General features: G+C 42.8%; 1 protein-coding gene across 2 annotated transcripts; it reads left to right on the forward strand.

Annotated features, from left to right (window-relative positions):
• Positions 1-1,285: 1,285 nt before the first annotated feature.
• On the forward strand, positions 1,286-5,060 carry use1 (unconventional SNARE in the ER 1 homolog). Of its 2 annotated transcripts, XM_079266895.1 has the most exons (8): positions 1,286-1,397; positions 2,205-2,254; positions 2,354-2,432; positions 2,608-2,760; positions 2,956-2,971; positions 3,108-3,138; positions 3,284-3,446; positions 3,613-5,060. In XM_079266895.1, exons 1-8 carry the CDS (start codon positions 1,299-1,301, stop codon positions 3,793-3,795), a joined length of 774 nt encoding a protein of 257 aa, XP_079123021.1. In that variant the 5' UTR covers positions 1,286-1,298; the 3' UTR covers positions 3,796-5,060. The 2 variants fall into 2 exon arrangements, with proteins under 2 accessions (XP_079123021.1, XP_079123020.1); XM_079266894.1 differs by having other exon boundaries at positions 2,205-2,432.
• The last annotated feature ends 11,854 nt before the right edge of the window (positions 5,061-16,914 follow it).

The following is a 16,914-nucleotide window of genomic DNA, read 5'->3' on the forward strand; positions in this document are numbered from 1 at the left end:
CTACAAGACCATTCATAGCCGTTCGAAATTTTGTGTGAACTTGAAAATGTTTTGGAATTTCCTGTGACCTGATGGAGAAACAGACAAAGCAAAGAAAAGTGTCCACATGTTGCTTTTCAAGGGGAAATATATGCGCCTCTAAAATTGGAAGACATTTTTGGAAGCACACAAGACGACACGTCAGGATTTACAGGAATGCCTGAATGTAAGAATTATAACTCAAGTGAATAGATATACAATTGCTAGTAAAGTGACAGATATGTAAATCTTTAAACTGTATTATTCTATTATAATTTTGACTTGACTGTTCAAGTGAAATTCTAAATACATGCAAATTACATAAATAAATAAAAGAAACATTACCTACCTAATGAGGTATACATAAAATAGATAAGCACTGTAAGATGCCTAACGTTTACAGTATATAAACAGTAGAATCTCACGATGACTCAATAATACAAGTCACTGGAGGAGAATTTAAAAAAAGTGTTTTGGTATCGTTAGTGATGCGTGATTAAAAATGACATGCATACAAGTACATACAGTCTTGGTGGCAGAGGTTTAAAAAAAATAGATTGGACATCTGCTCTGGACCCGAAAACCTGAATGCCATTACTCTCTAAATTATATATTAGTTAAACTGGTAATATTTTAGAAATTATATAAAATGATACATAAACAGTAACAAGAATAAAAAAAGAATGGCAAGGCATCTCAAAAATAAGGAGCATAAATCAAGAATCAGTCTTGCCATTTCACGAGGCTAGAGTACATTTTTTTAAGCAAAGAGAAAAGTTATTTGAAATTATTACAAACTCAACAAAAAGAAGACTTGCATTTCTCAAATTGCTATAATAAATATGATATGCACCCATAAGCAGGATCATATTAATAGTCAGAAATAGATCCATAAATAAAAAGGAGACATGTCAAGTCGACCCAAAATCATTTTCATACCAGATGAATCATACAGGCAACATGACCAAAAAATATGTATTTGTCATTTGTTTCGTTTTTATTGACATAAATCTCAACCTTAAAAAGTTTGGTGCCTAGAAAAAGGAGACAAAATTAAGCGTTTAAGAGGAATCCTTTATTTTTAAATATAAAAATGTAATTGGGAACCCTATCATCGGTTAAAACGCAGGTTAAACCCGTTGGACTAAATATGAATTCACTCAATAAATTAAGAATAACGCTGGTTGGACGACCGTAGACTAGAATGGGTCGATAGCTCCGCTCGCGTCGTCGCTGAGCTGGTGACGTCGTAATGCTGCGACGGTGCGTCAGCTTCAAACATGGCTTCACGATTAGAAATCAATTTTATCAGACTATTGTCCCGCTGTGAGTCTATAGCGTCTGAGAAACGAGGAGAAACCGAATGGAGATTAGAAAAGGTAAGACAACGTCAACACGCAAGTCATTTTTGTATCGTTCAGCTCTGACCTTCAACGGCTAATGTTTAAGTTAGCATGGTTGTTGTTGTTAGCAGCAGCTGTGAGCCGCCGAGTCTGTCAGCCACGTCGTCGCTGAACCCACCGACACGACTTTATGAGATGGTGCCTTTCTGTGGCGTTAACCTCTCCGACACACGTTACACGTGAAACACATGTAGCTCGTGTTACAGCCGTTAACTATGCTATCCCAGCTATGTCAGCTTACTGCATTAATGACAGCTAACACGGTTACACAGAGTTAGCAACAACTTCATATTCACACTTAAGTTTCCAGTTTACTTGGTACACCTAGTTCACACTAAATAGGTGAACAGTCCTGCAACAAATCCTCCCTTTATGGAGGTTATAATGTTCAGGTTCAAACAATTATAGCAAGGTTGTTAATTAAACTTTACATTCTCATTTTGGAGGTGCAGCTTGTGATGCTGTTGAACATAATTGATTTACAAGAGGTGTTTCCTTTGTCCACACTATTTATATCAATGAGTTGAACTACAGCCTCCAGAATGACCATGAACTTAAATCAACTCTAAAACAGTTCCAAAAACAACTGAACATATAACCTTGTATCAAGGTAGGATTTACCGCAGTGCTTTTGTGTTATACTGCATTGGTTTTGGGCTTAGTGTCCCAACTGCAATATGCTTGCCTTGTTTAAAAAAACATCTGTTTTAAACGATATACTCATCCAAACAAATGTCACCTAACGTGCATACAATGACTGCTCTTCTGTTGTCTGTCCTCTAGTATGTTGGTGCCCTGGAGGAGATGCTGGTGGCTCTGAGGAAAAGCCTGAGGTACCGTCTCTCTCAACTCTCATGTATCGTAACGTTGTTTTTATTATTGCTAATTTGTAACACGCATGTCAGTAACAACTTGTGTTTCTTGTTCTCCAGCAAACCAACAGCAGAAATAATGACTGAATATTCAAGAAAAGTAGATTTTCTGAAAGGACTTCTTGAGGCAGAGAAGCTGGTCAGTGACAATAATTTACTAACAGCTTTTTTTTGTCACTTGGATGCTTATGGCAGTGTTTAAAACATTCTCTGTATTTCTTATTTGTTGTATGAATTGTGTATCCCACATACTGTACACAGACTTTTTCTATTATCCTGTTTTCTGATCTCATCTCTCTCCTGCTCTCATTCAGTCGTCAACAACTGAAAAGGCGTTGGCTAATCAGTTCCTCGCTCCCGGGCGAACGTCCACAATACCCAACGAGAGGATGCCGGCCTCAAAAACTATCCACATGCAGACGAAGGCCCGGTGCACGGGAGAGATGAGGGACGAGCTGCTCGGCACGGTAGGTTCAGATGTAGACTCCTGAGCTAAAGTGCTGAGTAGTCGAGATATTATGGTTCACTTCTGAGATTTACACACTGTGGAAATAACAGCTGATGGATCTTCATTGTTTTGGTAAAAAACTAAATTGAGAAACCAAATAATAACGCCTCCATTCAATTTAATTCATAAATGTTCTTCTTTTGTGTCATGACAGGGACTCTCAGGCAAAGGTAAGAAATATGTTTTTCAGATTCAAGGGTGTCTTGAATTCAGTAGCTCGGCTGAAAAATTATACTTTTATATTTAAACAAGCCAGTAATCTGATTGATATTCTGGAAAGATGACGTTCTCCTTTCCTCCCTACAGGCACATCGGAAGCAGACTTGCGGAACAGAAGGTAAAGCTGCACATATCATTTCTTGTCTTAAAGATCTAACTTCCATTATACTGTGTTTATTTATTCATTTATATAAGACTGTAAGAAACATTTAGTTGTGACTGTGCCCGCAGTAGAAATCGAAATGTTGTCTTGCCTCGTGCAGAGGTCTTCCTCTGGATGAGCGTCAGTCTGCTGCAGAGCTGGAGGCCGTCCTGCAGCATCACCACAACCTACAGGAGAAGCTTGCCGAGGACATGCTCAACCTGGCCCGAAACCTGAAGAACAACACTCTGGCCGCACAGAACATCATCAAACAGGACAATCAGGTAACTGGACACACAGCTGCAAGTATCGCAGTATTCACTTTCTGCTCCTGTTGCACTACAACACAGTCTGATAGTCTGAATAAGAAAGCTGAGTTGTAGGTGTGAGTGCTCGGCATGTATCTGTATGTTTACATGATCAGCTGTGCGTTTCTCTTTCCCTCCCCAGACTCTGAGCCAGTCCATGCGTCAGGCGGACATGAACCTCGAGAAGCTGAAGACTGAGTCGGAGCGACTGGAGCAGCACACCAAGAAGTCTGTCAACTGGTTGCTGTGGCTGATGCTCATCCTGGTCTCCTTCAGCTTCATCAGCATGATCCTCTTCATCAGAATCTTCCCCAGACTGCGGTGATGACCGGCCCGACAATCCCGAACTCTTAGCGCTGCGTCCTCCTCGGTTTACAGAGAAGTAACTACATAGGCCTCATAGATCCGCACTGCGTGTGCGTGTGCGTGTGCGTGTGCGTGTGCGTGCGTGTGCGTGCGTGTGTGTGTGTGTGTGTGTGTGTGTGTGTGTGTGTGTGTGTGTGTGTGTGCGCGATGCAGATCAGTAGTGGTCAGAACCAAGACAACTGAAACATTTGCACTTTTGAAACAGAAATTCTTCCTCTAAACAAGCTGATGGAAGTTAAAAACGTGGTTTGAAGCATCGGTGTACCTTATTTTTTAAAACAGAACATGAATCGAGGTGAAGAGCTTCTTGTTGGAGGTTTTTTTTTGCGACCAGCAACATAAGTCTTAATAGCCAGACAGCAGAGGCTGAGCCTTAACTGTTTTAATCCGTCATCAGGTCGGCTGCTAGCCATTCAATACATGTGTGTACTTTCTCACTTAGTGCGACCTAAATAATCTTTCATAGAACAGTTTATGCGCCATGCATACATCTTAAAGAGTTCACGAACCGTCCGACATCGGCTGTGTATTAGCCACGGTGTCAACACTGCATCAGGTTAATTGAATATGAAAACGTGGATTTACAAACAGCTGTTGGTGTGCTAAAACTTGACTTTAACTGACCCTATTTGGCATTTATAAGCACAATATATATTTAATAAATGGTTTATAACACTATACTGTTGCTATGAGGACATTGTCTTTGTCAACAATTCTAACTTCCATGAAGGCATTATTATTATTATTATTATTATTATTATATTATCATTCATTATCTGTTTATAGTGCACTTTAGTGTTATGAACCATTCATTACATGTTTATATAGTGCTTATGAATGCTAAATGAGGTTAAAGTGTTTTACTGAAATGTAATATTAATACAAATTGTAAAACAGATTCCAAGCATCAGTTTAATTTTGTTATCTTCTACGTTATGTTTGGGAGACATTCATTTTGTCGAGGTTTAGAGCTTCGTGCCGTTTGATGTTAGTTCACCCCTCCTCATTATGTCCGATTTCCTCAGTGCTGTTTGTTGTTTATGAGTCTGTATGTGTTGGTGGTTTATTCCATAAATGTCCATCAGGTGATGATGTGTGTTATGTTGGTGATGACTGCTGATGTTGATGAAGTAAGATTTTGTTCTCATTAAAATGACTGTAACCGCGTGTCATTCAGAGTGTTTTTAAGCGTGCATACGGTCAAAAGAAATTAATTCCACAAAAGTATAAAGACTCTAAAAGTAGAAACGCTTCCTTTCATTGTTTTGCCATAATAACTGTGAGCACTGTGTGTGTAAGTGGGAGCTGTGTATGCCTTCTCCTCTTGATTTAAAAAAAGCAATACCGAATTGCGCCCTCTGTTGTTGAAAACGTCTGCTGCAGTGACTTCATGTGGCCAGAGAGTGTCAGTCACATCCTGGACATATGAACAGATACATGGCCTCAGTGACCCTCGTGGCCTGATCAAGCCATGGATCCGAAATGAACCCCACTACTCATTTAGAAGGGGTCTGATGAAGTATGACAAAAGAAAACAAGGCAGTTTGCCACAGAAAATCACACCGTGACTCAATGCGACTTCTGGCTAATCTGTGCATGTGTCGGCTTTTCTTCCTACTTGATGTAGCCTGTGGACATTTGGGGATCACTGCTTGGAAACTGTGATTTTTTAAATTTAATTTATTCCTGCGAACAGACTCACTGAAGAAGCTTCAAGGAGGCCAACATTCCTGCTGTGTTGTCAGTCTGACTGTCGTCTGAGGACTGTGGAGCTGACTAGCTTGTCTGGGCTTGCAGCTCTGCCCCTGGCCCTTCCTCTCGCCTCTCTCCCCGGCTGCTGCCCCTCCTCGCGGCTGGCCGGGCCTGCCGTGTATTTTAGGATCCCTGGGGGGTATTTTGCCTGCTGGAAGCTGAGGTATGCAGGCCACCAGGAGACCAAATGAGGTTGTGTCACTGCGCAGGATCATCATCCCTCAGTTAAATCACAGCTGTTTACGCCTCCATTCTCAGGCCTTTGCTCATGCTCTCTGGCTGTGTGATTGGCTCTCTGAGGCTGCAGCTACAGTACATGACTTCATCAGCGGTGTGGTTTCTCATGTTCATTGTGGTTCTAGTATCCCATTAGCTGAAACGGACTGTTTCGTCTCAGTTTCCTACACAGACTCCAGAGTCTGGGACGTGTTAAGTACGAGTTACTATATTCAGCAAATGCCTCCAGATCTGTGGAGCCCATTAATGGCACTTTTAACCTCTGACCCCAGGAACATGAATGAGTTCCTTCCTGCACTCTTTTCCCACAGGGACACCCTGAAAATAGTGCTAGACTCTCTTTACTAAAGCTGAATCAATTCAGTGCCAATGAGAAATGAGAGCCTTTATGAAGGGGTTAGAAGTTGCAACCAGCGGTAAAAAAAAGAATAACACAACGGTATTTTTATTAAGTGTTTCCCAATAGTTACGTTAGACTTTGATCATCAAGAGTCTGCATAAAAATACATGATTAATTTCATGCATTGTTGTAGATTTAAGTGTCTAGCGACACAGTAATTCATCAGTAATAATTTAACTATGTTATATAATACCCTGACAGGGAACATTGTGCCGTACTTAACTTATATTATGAATGCAGGGTATTGTGACAGTGTGGATTTGCTACACTTATTAACTTTGAGTAAAATAACTCAATGTATCTTCCTACACTGGTTATTGATGGTTAAGGAATCATTTCCACTGCTTTATAGAGTTGCAAGCCACAGATAAGAACAATGTTTGAGTAACGGATAAACAGCAGGACAAAGGGATTTTTCTCAACCTGTGATCCCCCCTCAAAAGAATCATCATTTAAGAGGAAACAAGGAATATCATTTGATGTTGTACCGCTGATGTTTGTGCTGGTATGTGTGTGTATGTGTGAGTGAGAGTGTGAGAGTGTGAGAGTATGCTTTAAATTGGTTTGATCCTTCCAAACAGCAGAGAGCAGAGGAATTGTTATGCATGAGAGAACTTCCATCCCCTCTCAGCGCAGCGCTGCGGCTGTTAATAAACACCAACACTCTTTTTAATTTAGTTTTTGGCTGCAGCTACAGTGAGGATTTGGGTTGCCTACAGAGATGAAGGAGATTTTCCTTTCATTCTCTTTTTTTTCCATGTACTTCCTTTGGGGAGTACAGGGGTAAAGAGGGCTTTTCTTTTTTCTTTCTGTTTTTACTCCTTGCCAAAGTTTAGAATGTGCTGTAATGTTAATGACCTAATGGGAGCGTAAAATGCTGCACGTATTAAGCTTCTACTGTGACTCACGATCTCGCGCACACATACTCCGATTCATGGAAAACATAACTGATCTGCCGCCGTTACTCTGAGTCACATAGGAGCGGTTTGGAATTGCTGAGAATTTATCAGTTAAATCTCCATGAGTCAATAAACTCCTTGATTTCCTTTTATTGACAAACAGTTTTTATGGTTTCATTTTGCAGCTTTTAGTTCATAATGTCCAGTATTTCTTAAGATCAGACATGGAAATCTTTTGTGCATCTCGATAAAGGTTAGTAGGGTTAAAACAGCAGAGACAGTGATGGAAATAAGTCAAACTTTACTGTCCTATCCCCCGAAAAAGTGTTGAAAGTTGCCAGTAAATCAAACCAACTCTGGTGCAGTTGACCTTTATTCACAGAGTTTACAAGGCACTACTGCATTGTAAACTGATATTAAAAGATTAAAACTTGTATTCGCTGAAGTGTGTGTCTTCTGATCACAGTTGCAGTGTCGATCTTAATCTTCCTTGTCTACACAGGTGCTGTGGAAGTTTCACTTTGTTTTCATTTTGCCGTTACTGTTTCCGTCGCCAGTACCCACCTCCCTGTGTGTGTGTGTGTGTGTGTGTGTGTGTGTGTGTGTGTGTGTGTGTGTGTGTGTGTGTGTGTGTGTGTGTGTGTGTGTGTGTGTGTGTGTGTGAGAGACTGTTTCTGTATCTCTGTCTGTCTGTGTGGTCGTGTTGTGTTTCTGGCTCTTCCTCTGTCTGGCTCATCTCAAAGCTGTCTCACACTCACTCACATGTACAGCAGTGTTGTGGCAGCTCTCTGACATGGAGCGTTCAGGTAGCTGAAGGACCGCTTTGACGCCTCTTGCTGTACCTGTGACAGCTGAGGATCCCGTTTGATTTCAGGGGAAATCCACCAGGAAGCAGATCACAGATAAACCAAGCAGCCACAACAGTGTGTGTGTGTGTCTGTACACGCATGTGTGTTTTGGTCTGTGCATGCATGTGTGTTTATTGCACCCCAAAGACCTGTATGTCATCCTCTGCAGCCCCCTATTGCTCTGTTGCTCTATCACTCACAGCCTTGTGTCAACATGTGGGTTAAATGCACTGAACCTTCCAGCCTGTTTGTCAGGCTGCGTGGCGCTGAAAGAGTCCACAGTGAAAGAAACAATCTCCCTGCTGGATTCTGCTCAGCTCTTTGATGTATAGATCCCAGCGCTGCTGCTGAGAGCTTTAATTTCTTGGTTCTTTGCTTATTCACCTTTCCGGGATTCAGGATCTCCCAGCGGGCAGGACTGGAGAGCACGGCTGTGGTTTGTGGCTTTGTGGCTTGATACAGAAGAAAAGCTTGTCCGCCTCTTAGTTGACCATAAAGGAATAGTTACATTTGAGGAAAAATGCTGATATGCTCTCTTGCCATGAGTTTGCTACCTGCAACTGGAGTAAGTTTATTTAGCTTAGCATGAAGACCGGCGACAAAGGGAAACTAATGTGTAAAAATGTCAATTTAACATTTCACAGTTTTTGCAAACAGCAGAGACTGCAGGAAGTTTCTGCTCCAGGCCAAGAAATAGTCCGGCACATAATCTCTATTTTACACTTTGACACAACAATAATCGACGAACAGTTTAGTGATCAAGCAAAATTGCTTCACATTCGGTGGCTCCAGTTTCTCACATGTTAGGATTTTTCCTGAACGTTTCCAACTGTTTCTGGTGTTTAAAACTAGAATTGGGACACGAGGAAAGAAGTCGCAGCTTGGATACAGCGCTTGTTTTTCTCTGAGTCGTGGGCTGGGAATCGCTGCTCAGACGGGGAGGAGGCCTTGAGGGTAAAAACGGTCAAGGACGTACAGGTGCTGTAGAGTCTACAGCACCTTTACGTCTACAGTGTAGACAACATGAAGTGGGAGCAGTTGAGTCTTTGGGCTCCGCCTGATGCTGGGGCCAAGACTGGGATGTGTCCTGAGGGGATGAGGGGTGGGTCGGGGTTCATCCTAGGAATAATGTGCTGTTCAACAAAAGTGTTCGGTTGGAACCAGCCGCACCTCTCCTGGGCCTCCTCACCGTTCTCCCCCAGGAGGCCCCAAGCTGCCACAGCAGGTGCAGGGCCCCTCCTGGAACAAGGGAGGCTCGACAGGGTAACAGATTAGGGGTTTGTATGCATGTGTGTGTGTGTGTGTGTCTAAAATATTTTTGTATTTGCTTTCATGTGCCAGGTTTCTCTCTGGTTTCCCACTAAACCTGTTTTCTATGCAAATTAACCAAATACTGAAACCGCAAAATGTACCCAAAACAAATGAAACTGCTTTTCAGTTCAATATGGATGTAATCAAATTCATATGTGTGTGTGTGTGTGTGTGTGCGTGCGTGTGCGTGTGTGTGTAAACTTCTGTGTTGATAAAAGGCCGACATCCTTGGTGGAGCTGTTGTTCGTTAGGATGTTTGAGACCAAGGTTTCTTTCAAGGGTAGTTTCAACATCATTCATCTCATGTTTTGTCCACTCAGTTAGTATGTCAAGGCCAACCAGATGGATCTTCATTAATTACAAATACAAAAGTGCCACGTTTTGGCAAAAACTCTTCTCCAAGGTTTCCTGCAACATGTTGTGTTGTCAGTGTCGCCTGTGAGAAAATGCAGCCCAAACAGAGAACAGTATGATTTCAAGAGATTCTTACTCTGTTGCAAATAATTTAATTTTGTAAAAATATTTGTGTTCGATCAGACCCGTTCCGTGAGTGCACTATGATCCTGCCTCCACATGGGTAAAAATGGAGTAGACGGAGCTCTCCTCTCAAATCCATCATATTCCAACCAATCCAGATCAATAGTGACGCTGCTTGTTTGGCTGTCAGGCAAACTCCAGCTCTTTGTACATAACTATTGATTATTTTCTCTCTCTGTTCCTTCAGCCTTGTTCAATGACTGGATGTCTCAGCGGGGGAGACGGGGAAGGGGATGCATCCAATGGTGAGCATCTTCAGCGATACCAAAGGTCTTGCAAAAAGAGCTTGTAGGCTGCTGGAAACCAGTGAGACACAATTTGTTTGGTGGGAATATGAAGAGGATGGAATTTGTGTAGCAGGCGCAACATTGTGCTCGCAGCACTGTGTTTTAGTTCAACACAGAACCGTTGATGAATGAATGAACGGCCTTCACCTTTACCTCCTGCAGGGTAACGGTGTTTGACTTGCTGGTTGCGTTTGGAGACAGCATCATAGGTATGCACCAATCCGATTATTTGAGTCCCGATACCAAAATCAATCACAGCCTGGTGTGAACATTGCACTTCTCAGTAAATGTCACACTGGCTTCGACCACTGCTGCTGTAACAGATACCGATATTGCATTCTCTCTCTCTCGCCTGTTATTTACCTGTATCGCTCAGCTTCTTTCCCAGGTTTACCCGTTCCCCTTTCCCAATCCTCCGTCCCCCTCTCCGCTGTCTCCCCCATCTCTGCCTCGATGCATCTCGCACCGCAGCACGAGCAACGACAAGAGAATAGTTCCCGCTGAATAAAACATCGCAGCGCCAGGGAGCAGGTTGTGAGAAACCTTGACCTGCAGTTGTAATGCTTAAGCTCGGCGTTGGAGGGCTTTTTATTTAGCAGCTCGGAGATCTTTTGGCTAAACCCTCTCCATGGCTGCTGTAAGTCAGTGGGATGATTGAAGCACTAAATGTGCTGTTGCTAAGGGAAAGAGAGAACATCTTCTCTGTTTTCCTTTGCTTTTTATTCTGCGCCATGCAATGTTCAACATCACTTCACTGATTGACGCTGACAAGTTAAAGCCGGACCCTCCTGTTGTCTGAGCACCAGGCCGCTGATAGGGCATGGAAGAACGCTGGCAGAGCTCTCATACTGTTCAAAGACTGCAACAAGTCTTATCAGCCGTATAATGTGTGTTATGACGGTATTGGGATTATAATTATAGATTCAAAGTATCATAAAATCTCAGCTAGTATTTGATTGCATGTCCTTAAACACCTTTTACCATCAACGAGCTTCTGGCAAAATTCTGCTGTGGACCAAATGTGTTGGTTTTCTTGCATGGACTCAACTTCTTATCGGGCATTCCACATATTTCCAGTGGGGTTGAAGTCAGGACTTTTCCAAAAGCTTGATTTTTAGCTTGATTTCGACATCCCCAAGCCATCCAATAACGTCTGAGATTTAGTTGCAACGCCTCACGCTTCCTCCTCCAAACATTCCTCCTGTCATTGTGGCCAAATAGCTTCAACTCTGTTACATCTGCAAAACTAAGATGTCAGTGGGCCGGTGCAATACTTTGGTTTATGAACAAAACACCTGCAAAACTATTGACCTTCCCATCAACCTCAGCTGTTCTGTCTGTTTCATGCTGAATTGCAAACGCTGACACACTAAACTAAGATGGTGAACATGGTAACCGTGCTTCGGACGGACACTTTGTCACGGCCCTCGGCTTTTGACACCGATGCACAAGGCCCCCTTTAGGGACGCCCCGGGCTTCCAAGTCACTACAATGTAGAGACCCATCTGCGTATAAAGACGGGATGGAGGCGGGTGGTTCAAATAAACACAGGACTTTCGACCAGGAGACCAGCATTTGTTTCCCAAAGTGTTGTTGAGTCAATTTGAAGTTACGTCCGTGATCTTTGTGACATGTCCTGTACCGTTACGTTGTTTACGTTTCACTTAGTTTACGTACTTATTTCAAGCCGAAAAATGACGTTTTTCCGAAACCTGACAAAGTAGTTTTGTTGCCTAAACCTAAGCAAGTGTTTCAATTCTCAACATTAACCAATTGTTAACTTTACTGCGACCGTGGGCTGCCCAGTGCGTAAGAAAGTGACTCCAAGGGGTCTGACAGCGTTAGCAAGTTGGAAAAAGAAGGTGCTGTGTTTGTGTGTTTGTTTGTTGGAGAACTCACTCGACTTTGTGTTTACCTGCGTTCCGGGAGCTTCTACATCATGACAGACTTGTTGTTTTTGGTGAGTCTTGAATTACATGTGACGACAGACAGTCAACAGTCTCAAAGCAAAGTGTGACAGTTTGGGTTTTCTTTCCACTGACACGCAATCATTGACAGGCAATTAAGTTGCATGACATTTTAAAACGATGCCCCCCCCCCCCAGTATTTAGAATAATTTGACGGAAAAAAATAAATACATAAAAGACACCAAACTTATTTGTTTGGTTTTGTGACAATGAATCTGTCACAGAAAAAGAGCAGTTACAGAAAAGTGTCCCTGGAACGTTTGGCCACCTAAACTCCACTTAAACTGAGTCTTTATTAAACAAATGCAGGGACGTGTCCTGCTGTTACATCATGTTCCCAATCATCACTTGTCTAATCTCAGCCTGCATGCTTGATGGAATTGGTTATTTTCGCACACACTCTCAAATGATGTCCTAATTTGGGCTATTTTTTGCACGTTTTCAAACTGAGGGTTATTTATAGTGACCAGACACACTGTACTCTCACACAGCCGGCCTCTTTCAGGCATGTAATCATCACACACACACACACACACACACACACACACACACAAACGCTTGCACTCTGTCAAGTACATGTCACTACATTACAATAATTCCAGCTTGCGTAAGTCTAAAGCGACAGTTGTTTTTTTGGACTCCCAGACCCCTCGCTGAACTTTTACACCCACCCTACTCCTCTGATCCCCCACTTCCCCATCCCTCTCCTTGTGAGAACATAAACAAACACTGTTTTTATTATTGTCGTTCTGGGAAGTTTCAAGACACAACACGGCCCCCCCCCCCGGTTCCTCCCATTCTCAGTGTGCAGAGCGCTGGCCCCTCCGGGGGGGTCAGAGAGCAGCGCTGTGGTCAGTCAGGCCTGAGTCTCCGGATGTTGAAGTAGCATGCCCCTGGGCTGTGGCTGGAAATAGGACTTGGGAAGAACGACGAGTTAAAGCCTTGATGGCTTCCCCGCGTCTGCTCCTCCGGGACGGAAAAGAACAGGCCACACACAAACACACACACTCTAACCTCTGTGTCAAACAACTGACAAGAACTCAGGGCCAGTGCTTTGGCTTCGCTCCAAAGGGGTCAATAACAATAGCAAAAGGCAGACGGAAGAGGAAGCTAATCAAGGATTCAGGCAGTTTGTTTGGCAGCAACGTTGCTACTAATTTTGTCCCGGGAAGAGACGGTTGACGGGGGGGAGGTGGATCGCTTTGCAGACGTCGAGCCAGGTTCCTGTCTGAAGAGCAGCAGTTAGTCTCTCCCCTCTAACTGATGGTGTCATGAACGCTGCAGTCTGTCTGTGAGCCCCTCAGAAGAAGTAGTTCTCACCTTGGATGTGATGTCTTTAACGTCCAGGATGGATGGTGCGCGGCTGAGTGTGTTTCCTCTGTAAACACTTGTACAATGCTGCTGCATTTATTCCGCAACCATGCCTCGCTCTCAGGAAGTAATTAGGTGTTTCACCTTTCACTCATTTGGTCTCAGTCGATCTGTGCGCCAGTGAGAAGACACATTCTGCATCGGCCTCTCTGGTTTATTTTTGTAAGGCAAACTCAATTTTCTGTTTACTTTTCCCCCTTTATGATACACCTCTGCTATACACTACTTATAGCTTGTTGTTGTTCAGAGCAAATACATTTCAATTGCATGTTTTAAGTTTAATCTACACATTTTCAACAATTTCTTGCTCTTATCACTCATGGATTGATGAATATTTAAATCCTTAGAGCAGTGGGTATATCCATTCATGGAGGACACAGAGGGTCATTGTCGGGTCCCTGTGTCACTGGAATCCTGGGAATTTGTATCCCTGCTCTGATCCGCACCCACAGGTCACCCTGTGGGTGTTTTCACATGCAGTTAAAGAACGGAGGTTGACAATCAAAAAACTATAAATTACACCTTTTACAGAATGACTGCATCTACAGCACATCATTAATCTACTCGTTAAAATAACAGACGGATGAATTCACTGATATTATGAAAAGAAAGAATCGTGGCCAGAAGATGAAACTACCACGCTGCAAAATGAATCCTGATTTGGTCAATTATTCGAGTCCTAAAGTTATATTTCATTAAAGCAAGTGAAAAAATATAACAAGGCGAAGCCAAAGTCATGTCGACATGTTCGAACCAGTCGGTGTTCCTCTTGCTTCTGTCATTCAACGCAATTCATGTGTATTGTGTATTGAGAGTTTACTTTCAATATTCTAAGACAAATTGACCACAGCAGCTGCTATAAGAAGTATATAATGTATATATTTGTATGAGAAATATGAAACGCATTTGTGGTCTACTAAGCACAGGAAAAACTACGAGCACAACTTTTACAAAAGCAAAACGATCTGCTTTTATTGCAGGCATGTCTGAGCCGTGACCCCTCGACTCACTCATAAACTTGCCTCTTCCGTGGAGCCTGCATATAGCCCGCAAATGTCTGATGTTCAGTAAAGCCCGCCAGAAAACATTATCATTGAATAAACAACAATATTAGATTGGTTTCTTTTTAACTATACCTCCTCATCTAAACATATAAAGCAATACTGTTGAGAAACGAGATTTGAGTCGTTATCGTAGCTACAAACGTCAATGTGGTTTTGAATCCGCTTTTCTTACTTCTGGAACAGAAGTTTCTAAGAGCTGAGCTGTTCGTCTGCATGTGTACACACACGTGTACGCATTGACGTGTGAAAGGAAGCAACAAAACACAGTGTTCCCACATCTTCCTCCTCCAGGGGAAGTGTGAGAGGGGGATGTGCCATTGACCTGCCTTTGACTGTCTATGTATTTACTGTGCCTCCCGCTCTCTCTGGATGTGTTGCTATATGTGGATAAAGCAGTCACTGACACATCCTCTCAGGAAGGGCATTCAGGTTCAAGCTCGCCATGCAGCGCGCCACCCCAGGTCCTTATCAACGATAAAGCTAATCCTTTAGCCCTGCGCATGGCCTCGCGGCCCCCTCAACCGCCCATCAGTGTGAGAAAAAGAACAAACAGGAGGGAGCAAAAGGAGGACACAAAAAGCTGAAATAATAGCGAGGAGGAGGGAGAGAAAATGAGGAGAAGACACAGAGGTCGGGAAAAGGAAAACGGGAGAAAAAGAAGAAAGTCACAAAAATGGAGGAGTTGGATTCAGATTGTGAAGAAAAAGAGCAGGTGATGAGAGTTTGTGCACGGAGACAGAGGAGTGGGCAGCAGAAGTGACCTTGACGGTCTAATCTGTTTATAGATAAGTGTGTCGTTGTCCATGTGTGGGAAAACAAGGCTCTGGGATGTGTGTGTGTGTGTGTGTGTGTGTGTGTGTGACCCAGGGTTAAGTGTCTCACACACAGACCAGGGTTGAACTCAAACAGACAACACACATGATGGAGCGGGGAGTAACGGGAGGCGGTGGTCGGGTTTACTGAAGGGTCCTCTGGTTCAGGACACTGTGACACAGATAGAGCTGTTTGAAAGAGGAAGTCAAACCTTTTCCTTGGGAAATAAACTGCTGTTGAGACACTTTGGTGTGCGTGACATATAGAACCAAAGGAAGTACCGTAGATGCCAGGAAAACGCTTATGTGTTAAAATGGTGGCCTTTACCCTGTTGACGTAATTTCACAACAGTCAGCCACAGAGAGTTACATAACCGCCTTTTTTCATTTTTGATTGTTTTGTTGTATCGAACGGTCCAAAACCCAAACACATTCAGTTTCCCAGTGAATATTACCAGAGAAATGACCTAAACAATCAGTTATAAAATGGTTTGGTGGTTGTGGGGTGATGGAGAAATTGAACAAAGTTAAAAAAAAGTATGGAGACAGTTTAAAAAGATGTACAAACAAGTATTTTTGCCGAGGTACAGAAAGGAGGAAGCAGAATGTAAAGTATGCAAATGGTGATATGGTTGTTGTTGGTTTTCTTTCTTTTCTTGGTATTCACGTTGTTGATTGGACGGCGTTGTGACGAGGATGAACATAGTGGCTCAGTCGTGAGCATTGACGTCGGCGGAGAGTTAGTTGTGATTGATTGAGTGTTGATGGATTCGTGTGTTGCTTATTGAAAGACTGTATATGTTCACCGTTATAAAGTACATTCAATTCAATTAAAATCCATTTTTTTGTCAATTGACTAATTCAATAAACTCCAGCACAAAAATTCGTGCAAAAATTGTGAATTTATAGTGTTTTTACAGCAAATCATCTTATCAAATGAGAAGCTTTCCAGGAGAGTTTTTCTTAATCTCCCCCGATAAGAATAATATAACTCCTGGATTACATGTATGTGTGAGGTTTCTGCAGAATGTATTATCTCTTCCTATGGTAATAAATCAATGAAACTTAAGCCCTGAGGAGCAGACATGAGGAAGGAGAATGGGGAAAAGCAGATAGAGGGCTTTAAATATCTTCCATGTGCTCGCATTGTGTCTGAATCTGCCGCTGAGATGCTGAGGGAGCAGCAAACTGTGTACAAGAAGAGACTCTGAAAAGGCTGATTGACATACAGTGTGTGCTCTGTGATTCAGAAACCCCCCGTAATGCATATCAAGCTGCTTTATAGATGGCCACAATGTACCATTGGTTTCATTTTTCATTAATGCCAGAGGTGATTGATCAAACCGAGACAGACTAACAGGGACATACTGGAACTCCGTGGATCAATCCGACGGCGTGAAAGGCAGCCGTTATCAACATGGATTATCAACAGGAGTTGTGCGGTCCGTGTGAGGGATTTATCGGATCACCGAACGCATCATAGGGCACATAATCATAGCGCTGAGCCGGCCGCGGTGTTCTTTCCAACAGCTTTAGTCTTCCTCATCAATGGCTTAGTCTGACATCTAGTGATAGTCAGCAGCTTCCTTCATC

This window comes from Melanostigma gelatinosum (assembly GCF_949748355.1).
Source record: "Melanostigma gelatinosum genome assembly, chromosome: 4".
In the NCBI taxonomy this organism is placed as follows: Eukaryota; Metazoa; Chordata; class Actinopteri; order Perciformes; family Zoarcidae; genus Melanostigma; species Melanostigma gelatinosum.

Bases quoted from the DNA above. Each gene is read 5' to 3' on its own strand.
- use1 (XM_079266894.1), top strand. From the start codon at position 1,299: ATGGCTTCACGATTAGAAATCAATTTTATCAGACTATTGTCCCGCTGT. The intron at 3,139-3,283 runs GTAAAGCTGCAC...TGCCTCGTGCAG, and splicing joins GCAGACTTGCGGAACAGAAG to AGGTCTTCCTCTGGATGAGC. The intron at 3,447-3,612 runs GTAACTGGACAC...TTCCCTCCCCAG, and splicing joins TCATCAAACAGGACAATCAG to ACTCTGAGCCAGTCCATGCG.